The 9553-nt window shown below is 47.1% G+C and overlaps 1 protein-coding gene across 16 annotated transcripts in view; it reads right to left on the bottom strand.

The window, feature by feature from the left end:
* Positions 1–8919, bottom strand: part of MCPH1 (microcephalin 1) — a 234027-nt gene extending 225108 nt beyond the window's left edge. For 9 of the 16 annotated variants that reach the window (XM_070253455.1, XM_070253448.1, XM_070253447.1 and 6 more), the window contains exons 1-3: positions 7916–8795; positions 5901–5992; positions 2384–2502 (exon numbers count right to left, since the gene is read on the bottom strand). In XM_070253455.1, the coding sequence (XP_070109556.1) occupies positions 2384–2502; positions 5901–5992; positions 7916–7955 (251 nt within the window). In that variant the 5' untranslated portion in view covers positions 7956–8795. Of the gene's footprint in view, positions 1–2383; positions 2503–5900; positions 5993–7915 lie in introns of all 16 variants that reach the window. The other 7 variants (XM_070253458.1, XM_070253454.1, XM_070253457.1 and 4 more) reach the window with 3 other exon arrangements.
* Between the last annotated feature and the right edge of the window lie 634 nt (positions 8920–9553).

Here is a 9553-nt window from a genome sequence, read left to right on the forward strand (position 1 = left end):
ATAAACAATGGGCCTGTTCCTCTGGCCTCATGTTCACTTACAACCACCATCCCCAAGTGAGCCCTTAGTCCCGCCCCTTAGTAATTCTAGGACACCTCCCTGATCTATCCACTCTTCCAGGTTCCTAGACAACTGTTCCACGTGTTCTCTTCAAAGCTCGAAAACCTCTTTCCCATTCTCATTCTGAGAAAGCAATCTTGCTTCCTCTCACTAATAAAGCAGAAACAATCAGAAAAGAATTTCCACAAGTCCTGATACCACATCCCCTCTTAGCAGCAACTGTCCCCACACACTCTGCATTCCCTCCTGTCCATACAGAAAAATCCATCCTTGATTCTACACAACCCATAGGATACAACCTATATATCCTACAGAACCCACTGACTTGTCTGCTAGAGTCTAGCCCCACAGCCCCCTTGAGCCATCTGCACAAGCAACGCACTTGCATGGGCAAATGTCTCCACTTGCCTCTGCATCATCAAAATTTCCCTCTCCTGGATCAGTTCCGTTAGCAGATGGAGATGCTGTCATTTCTCCCATCTTGAACAACCATTTCTACAACATCCCCCTCCACATATTGCCCCAGATCTCTGTTCCCCATCGGAGTTGTCCTCATGCACTGTTTCCAACCCCAACTTCTACTCAAATATCTCTTGCTCCCACTAATCTGTCAAAACTGCTTGTCAAGATTCCAGAGACTCCACGTTGCTAACTCCAGTGGAACCTCTTAGACCAGCCTTTACTCAACCTCCTTGCCACAGTTGATCATTATCCCCTCCCTGAAAGCTTTCTTCACCTGACTTCTAGAACCCCATCCTCACTGGTTCTCTTCCCCAACCTCTAACACTGGAGAACCCAATCCTGGGGGCTCTTCCCTGCCCCCTCTAGACTCGCTAAGAGATCACATGGAGATCCGTGGCTTTAATAACACCTGTGCTCTGAGCACTCTCACGTTTTTACCTCCAACCTCTCCCAGGAGCTCCCCCGTCATACATCCAACCGCCTACCTGCCACCTCCACATGGGTGCCTAATAAACACCCCAAATTCAGCACATCCAAACACAACTCCTGATCGCCACCCCCAAACCTAGTCCTTCTGAAGCCTTCCCGATCTCAGTAAATGACAAGCCCATCTTTCTGGTTCCTCAGGCCAAAAACCTCCGTCATCCTTGACTCCTCTCCTTCTCCACAAATTCGTATCCAAATCTCATGAAATCTAGTGTGTCACTACCTTTAAAAGTGTATCCTGAGAGGCCAGCCCAGTGGCACAGCGGTTAGGTTCGCATGTTCTGCTTCGGCAGCCTGGGGTTTGCCAGTTTGGATCCCAGTGTGGACATGGCACTGCTTGGCAAGCCATGCTGTGGTAGGTGTCCCACATATAAAGCAGAGGAAGATGGGCACGGATGTTAGCTCAGGGCCAGTCTTCCTCAGCAAAAAGAGGGGGACTGGCAGCAGATGTTAGCTCAGGATTAATCTTCCTCCAAACAAAAAAGTATATCCTGAATCTACCACTCTTCACAAGTGCACTTCTGCTACCCCGGTGCAAGCAACATCTCTAGCCTGCATCATCGAACAGTCTCCCTTCACTCTCCCTGCTCCTGCCCTTTGCCCTTGTTCTCACACTTCTCTTCTGCATCACACCACACGAGAACCTGCATCCTGTGACGCCCTACTACCTCTCTGACCTCAATCTCCTCCTAAGCTTCCCCTTGATCATTCCTGTTTTGGGCTTATTTGTGTCCCCCCCAAACTCCCATGACGTCCTAACCCCCAGTACCTCAGAATGTGACTGAACTTGGAGACAGGGCCTTTACAGAGGTAATCACGCTACATGAGGTCATTAGGGTAGGCCCTAATCCAAGATGACTGGTGTCGTTATAAGAAGAGATTAGGACAGAGACCCTCAGAGAAACCAGGAAAAGGCACAGAGAGAAGACAGGCATCTGCAAGCCAAGCAGAGAGGCCTCAGAAGAAATTAACCCTACCAACAACCCGATCTTGGACTTCCAGACTTCCGGCCTCCAGAACTGTGAGAAATAAATTTCTGTGGTTTAGATGGCCAAGTCTGCGGTACTTTGTTAGGGCAGCCCCAGCAGATTAGTACAATCTGCTGCATCACATTCACCTCCTTACTGTTCCCCGAATACACCTAGCACAACCCTGTCTCCAGGGCCTGCCAGCTTGTCTCCCCACCAGGCAGGGTTAGGACCACACTATATCCATTCCTCAGTTGTGCAGATTGAGGCCGGAGGATGTTCAATGACTTGCTCTAGTACAAGGTAGAAAAAAAGATGGAAGTCACACTTTATCTGATCCACACAAAACATCTTCACACTTTCCCAACACTAGATATTTAAGGAAAAAAATGAGGGAAACTGCTTACTTTTCAACCCAGAGTACTGAAACGAGCTTCACGCCTCTCTTCAGTGCTTTGTCCCAAGTGCTCTGGTATCCGTCTTTGAACACAACGTGAGTTACTTGTTTGTTAAAAGTTTTTGAAACCTATAGATAAAGTGTAGAAAACAAAATGTAAATTATTACTATTTGCACACAGTTTCATAAGTACAAAGCCACTGTTACTCCTGGGGACACTTGCAAAACAAGCAACAAAATATTAGCAAACTGCATCAACCAATATACAAAGAGGATAACACATCCCCACCACATGAGTTTATTCCAGGACTGCAAAGCTGGTTAACATTAAAAAATCAATCATTAGTATTCACTACATTAAGAAAGCAAACGAGAAAAATAATATGATCATCTCAACACATACAGAAAACCCATTTGCTGCAATTAAAAAATTTACTCATGAGGAAAATTCTTAGTAAATTAGGATCTGAAAGTTGGTACAAAACTGCACCAGGCAAAATGCTAAAAGTTTTCCCTTGAGAAGAGGGACCAGGCAAGGATGGCTGACATCTGCATTCTATGCAACTGGCCCTAGCCAGCAGGGTATGTCAGGCAAAGAAACAAAAGGTGTAGGGTTAGAAAAAATAGAAATAAAACTGTCCTGTGTGCAGAGGATTTGATTGTGTACAGTTTTAAAATCTCAAAAATGCCACAGAATTCATAAGTGACTTTGGTAAGTTTTCTGGACACAAGGTGTATGTGCAAAACTTATTTCCAAATACCAACAGGAGTTAGAAAGAGGAATTTAAAAAATACCATTTATAATAGCATCAAATATGACCAAGAAAACTATAAAACATTATTGAAAGAAGTTAAAGAAATCTAAATCAACAAAAGCATATGGGTTCATGGGTTGGGAATATTCGATTTCATAAAAACGTCAGTTCTCTCCATACTGATCTATTGTGATCAATCCAATCCCAATCAAAATGCCCAAAGAGATTACGGTGTAAATTGACAACCTGATTCTGAAATGTATTTGGAAAGACTGACAGCTAAGAATAGCCAGGACACGTTGACAAACAAAGGGGGAGCCTGATGAAGATTTATTACAGCAATTAAGACAGCATGCTTTGTCACGACAACAGAATACAGTCATGCATCCCTTACTGAGAAACGCTCCATTAAGTCATTTCATCGTAAGAACATCATAGAGTGTACTTACACAAACCCAGATGGTATAGCCTACGAGACACCTAGGCCATATGGAACTAATCTTAAGGGACCACTGACATATATGTGGTCGGTCACCGACCGAATCATAGTTACGTGGTGCATGACTGTCTATGGATTCTGAAATATATCGTTACCTGACTAAAGACAAAGGTATTACTGTGGAGCTTGGTTAAAGGACAGTCTTTTCAATAAATGGTATTGAGACAAATGAATATTCATATGGGAAAAAAATGAAACTACTTCACACTATATACAAACATCAATTCCAGATGTATTGAAAGTCTAAATGTGAAAGGCAAAATGATAAAGCTTTCGAAAAATAACATAGGAGAAAATCCACATAACCTTGGTGTAGGAACAGATTTTTTTAAACAGGACACACAAAAAGGCTTACCATAAAGAAATGAACTATTATAATTATCATCAAAAGATACCATTAAGAAGGTAAAAAGACAAGGAACAGAGTGACAGAAAATACCGCAATTCATCTGACCAACAAAGGGGTCAACTGAAAAATACAGAGAATGCTTACAAATCAAGAAGAAAAAGAAAAACCCAATGGAAATGAGCTGGAGACTTGAACAGCCTCTTCAAAACAAATATATGAAAATGTGCGGGAAAACGCAAATTCAAAATACAGTGATAAAAACACTGGAAAGTAAAGATTGAGAAAACCAGCATATAGAGCAATGCAGCTTTCATATATTGGCAGAAGTATGAATGCACTCAACTGCTGCAAAAAAACTTAGGAAATCATTGTTAATTTTCTCAGATGTGACAATGGTCTTTTTGTTATACAGGGAAATGTCCTTGTTTTCAAAGGATAGATACTAAATATATTTAGGGGCAAATTATGATATCTGCAACTTACTTTCAAATAGTTCAGGAAAACACACACACACACATAAATATACTCTATGGAGAAAAGGAGACAAAGCAAGTATGTTAAGGGATTAAAAACTGCTGGATCTATGTTCACTGTACTACTCTTCCAACTTTTCTATTTGAAAATTTTTGAAAAAGGCAAAACACGAAAAGATTCAAGAGATCTAAGATCTTAATACATACTACCCTCAAAAGCCATTTTGTCAACTCATGTATTCCATGGCTTTTTCTCAGCCACAAGAACATGTCAGTAGCCCAAGTATGTAAAAGGTAAACAAGACGGAAACTCCCTCGGCTTCCTACCTTCCAATGTATCAGAAAAAAGGTGTCTTCTCAGGCCCAAAAGCCAGCCCTACCCCTACATTCTGATTGCTCTCCACCCCAGTCTGCTCTGGGCCTTTGATCTCTCCACCAGGATACCCAGCAGGGTGAGCCAAACAAAATTCAGAGCATTCACTCCTTGCCTGAGGGTGACTGCCTTCCCAGGCTTCATGCCCTGGGAGCTCTCTCCTCACCCTACTCGCGGCCCACCATCAACGTCCTCTCACTCGCTCTCATCGCCCCTTCACGCAGCCTAGCAGCCGTCCCCCCCAAATCCTCACTCACAGACACACACACGCTTTGTTCACCGGTGAAGTGCCTCTGAGAGCAGTCGACTTTCACCATCTCTGTCCCCATAGCTCAGTGACTCCTGGACCAATTTCCATCGCCTTTTCCAGTGTGCTGGAAACTGAACTACTTTCTTCAACAACGACCTTCTGAGTTTTCAAACCTAAAGAACACTTCTCAGTCTTAACTGTTCCGAAGAGTCTGCAGTGTCTTAAAATTCCATCACTGAAGTTTGTCTCTCTTCCGACTTCCAGACTTGTTTTCTGGATTCTCCTGGCATTCTTCTCTATCTTTGTCCCTTAGTCCACAGCTCCAGTCACTTGCCTTTGAAATACTAAATAGGATTTAGCATTTCAGCATTTTTCATTCTAACCACCTGGAACCTTACCCACACCGGCAGCCTCACCTGATCCCTAGGGTCTCTAGCCTTGACTATCTCAAGTCCCAGATTTGTATATCCACGTCTATCAGATATTTTCAATATGCCCAAATTCACAAGCTTCTCTTAAAAACCTGTTCCTTTTCCTGTATTCCTCACTTTGATTAACAGCACCATGCATCCAAGCAACCAATAGCAGAATCCATATTTTCATCATAGAGTTCTCCTCTCACACCACCCACAAGACCAACTCTTCTATAAATCCTACTGGTCTAAACTCTTCAGATCATGGTTCTTTTCTTTTTTCTCCTGCCACTTACCCTTGTCTTCTTTGTCCTTAATGTTCTAAGTACTAACTCTCAAAATAAGAAAATGCAACTATATCTCATTATGTATCAGAAGACTGCCATACGTAGCAATGGCAAAATGAATTTCTTACCTTTGCCCCCATATCCACAAGTTGGTTTGTAAATGTCTTTGAATAATTTTCTGTTCCATTGGCCGACCACACTTCCACATATGCCACTACATCTGGAAACAAACAGGATATTAGCACAAAATATATCTGAAATTCCAGCATCCCTCACCCAAGGATTTTAATAGACTTTTTTCTTATTCCATTTACACTAAAAAGTAAATTCAAAATTTCTTCTAAAACTTCTATTAGAAGCCTATTCAAAATAGCATGAGTGCTATTATGGTTCTTAAAATTTCAACCAAAGAACAACTTGACTCACACACATTACAGTTTACATTCTTAACACTCAATACTCTCTCCAAATTCTTAAACCAGGCTTAACTTTTCCAGTGCAAGAGTCTGTTTTCTGTAAAGGACCAGATAGCAAATATTTTAGGCTTTACGGGCCATACAACTACTTAATTTCATGGCTGTAGCACAAGCAACCAAAGACAATACATTAATGAGCAAGCGAAGCTGTGTTCCAATAAAACCTTACAGACATTGAAGTATGAATCTGATATAATTTTCATGTGTCATTATTCTTCTTTTTTTTTTCTCTAACTATTTAATAAAGTAAAAAATATTTTTAGTTAGCAGGCCCTATAAAAATAGGCAGCAGGAAGGATTTGGGAATCATGGAGCAGTTTGTGGACCCCTGTGCCAGCAGGTATCTTTTTCTCAAAAGCTGATGTTTTAAAAGAATTTCCAAGTGTGCCATTCTAAACAATTCTGAGTGAAGTCAAAGAAAAGTCAGGTTAAGTTAACAAAACGCTAACATTAGAAAAATAGCCACATCTGATTAGAGTTTATGTAATGCCTCCAGTCTTGTCTTTCCACTGGAAGGTGTTTACACTACTCCAGGCCCCTCAATACAGATCCTTACTACCCACACCCCTTCTCTCCAACACCTAACCCTACATGCCCATGGCTCCAATCCTCCTCAGCAATCCCAGCTGCCCCCTGACTTCACCTGGGATGGCACAGAACACAGCGATTACAGGGCCAGCTCAGGTGCTCAAATCGCACCTGCACTGACTAGCTGGGTGAGTGGGGAGAAGTACCCGAGCCTCCACGCCTTACTTTGCCCACCTGTAAAATGAGGTCAAATGGAGCTGCTGGGATGGTTACAATTAAGGCCCTATCAACCAAGGGGTGAGCACAGGGCCCTGACACTGTCATTCCTCAGCGAGAGGTCGCTCCTAGTATCATAACAACAAACGCTGACACAAACAGGGAGAGGAGCTGCTATTTTCCTAGTTTCACAATTGCCCCACACCCCTAAATTCACCGGACCCTGCAAAGGCAAAGACCTGGGAGAAAGCTGGAAATCAACCCATTTCTCTCTGCCCTAGACCCACCCCTGACCCCTCCCAATCCCGTCATGCCTGCACCAGCAGCCTCACCCAGCCCAGGTGGGACAGTTAAAGTACTGGACTCGGGGACAGCCCCCACTCCACCCCACAGCACGGGGACGGTCACTGGCCCGGGGTACGCCCCACTCGCGACCCCACAGCACAGGGACAGTCACTGGACTCGGGGACACCCCACCACAGCCCACAGCACGGGGACGGTCACTGGACTCGGGGACAACCCCCCCCCCCGACCCCATAGCACGGGGAGGGTCACTGGACTCAGGGACACCCCCACCACACCCCACAGCACAGGAACGGTCACTGGACTGGGGGACGCCCCACTCGCGACCCCACAGCACAGGGACGGTCACTGGACTCGGGGACGGCCACACACAGCACGGGGACGGTCACTGGACTCGGGCACAGCACTCCCTCCCACAGCACAACGACGGTCACTAGACTCAGGGGCGCCCCACCCGCGACCCCACAGGCGGCGGCCGACTTCCGGGAGGGCCGACGTGGCCTCCCCGCGGGCCCCCCAGCCCAGTCAACGCTCGCCGTGACCCGGCCCGTCCTCCAGCCCACCGGCTGCCGCCGCCATCTCGACCCCTCCCCACTCCACGGAACAGGAGGTCCCCTCACCTTTCAGGACCGAGCTCCCCGCGGTCCCGGGGGCCGCCATGAGGGCCTACGGGATCCACACCGGCGCGCGGGACTGGCGGAGCTAGACGGAGCGGGCGGCACTGAGCATGCGCACAGCAGACCCGCGCCGCTCCCGTCCGGCTCCGCGGAAATCCACTCGTCCGCATTTTCCAAACAGCCGGGGTGGGCGGGGACTAAGGCCCCGCCCCCGCGGAAAATGAAGAAATGGGCTTTTGCGGTCCCACATTTGACCGTTCCCCCGCCCAGACTTCGGGCTCGCGTCCTCCGTGAGGCGCTCTCTCTGTCCTCTCGGAAGTTACGGGGATGATGTCCCATAAAATCCGCTTTAAACCTTTCTGTGTCCGTAAGGTGGCTGAGAAGCTTCCCGGCGCCTCACCTGGACTCACCTGGAGGGGGTGGCGACGGCAGGGATGGGGCACAGTCCCGCTCGCAGTCTTCGGGGCCCTGAGGATAACGGCTCGGAGTCTCCGACGCCGTAAAGTCACCCGCATCTCGTGTGCATCGGGCTCCCGGGCGCCGCTCTGTCCTCAGCGCGCGGAAGGACGCCTAGAGGGCCGGACCCACGACCCCTCTTCGCCCCGGCGAGCGCGCGCGAGGCCAGGGCCCGCGCCCCTGGGGACCCCGGCCTCCCGTTCCACGGGGAGAACCCGGGCCTCCGATGTCCACGACGAACCCCGGTCCACAGGTCCCCGCGGGGAGAACCCAGGCCTCCGATGTCCGCTGGGGAGGGGTGGGGTCCCAGGACCTCCTATCCCGCGGGGGAACCAGGGACCTCAAACCCCGCGGAGGGGACCCGGGACCTCAAATCCCAAGAGGCATCCCCCTCGCCTAGCGGTCGTCCTTGAGTTCTGCCGCTCCCAAATCCCGGAGCGGATGGATCGGGGCGGGAGCGGCCGAGCCCGGCGCTCAGTTCCAGCCGTGCGGCCCCGCAGCTCCGCCTCCCGGCTTCAAACCTCCCGCCCGCGGAGCCCCGCCCACGCCCTGCAGGGACGCGGGGCAGGTTCCACCCCGAGGGCTGCGCGCACGTGTCCCGCTGGGGCCAATCAGCCAGAGCTGGCCAGGGGATGACACTCCGGGCAGCGAAGGTCTTGCCTGTCTGTTGATAAAAATTTCTTGTGTAATCTCCTTGAACCAGTGATTCGGTGGAAGGATCCATGCCATCTGTATCAAAGAACATGCTACCAAATATATAAAAACGTCCATTTCCAATGATTTCAGTACCATCTTGGTGTTCCATCATGCAGAACGAATTCTACTTCCAAACTTAATGAACAACACAATTTTCAAGTTAAAGGGATGCCCTCGTAGCTTAGTCGTTAGAAGTAAATGCACCGTTTTGGAATCAGACTGGACCTGGTTTGGAGTCTTGTGTCAGCCACTAACTAGCTAGATACTGATGAGTTACTAAAATTCTCCAAGCTTCATTTTCTTGTAAAAAGGCATTAATAATAGTAGAAATAATAACTTAAATTTACTGAGCACTTATCATGATGTATTGTCAAAATTAATCCCACCAAGAGGTGAGTGTTCTTATTACAATTTACAAAGCACTCAAATATATTTTTTTCTTCTAGATTCTCACTAAAATTCTATTATTTTACAGGTATTTCTTATGGT

Source organism: Equus caballus, chromosome 27, assembly GCF_041296265.1.
Source record: "Equus caballus isolate H_3958 breed thoroughbred chromosome 27, TB-T2T, whole genome shotgun sequence".
Classification (NCBI taxonomy): Eukaryota; Metazoa; Chordata; class Mammalia; order Perissodactyla; family Equidae; genus Equus; species Equus caballus.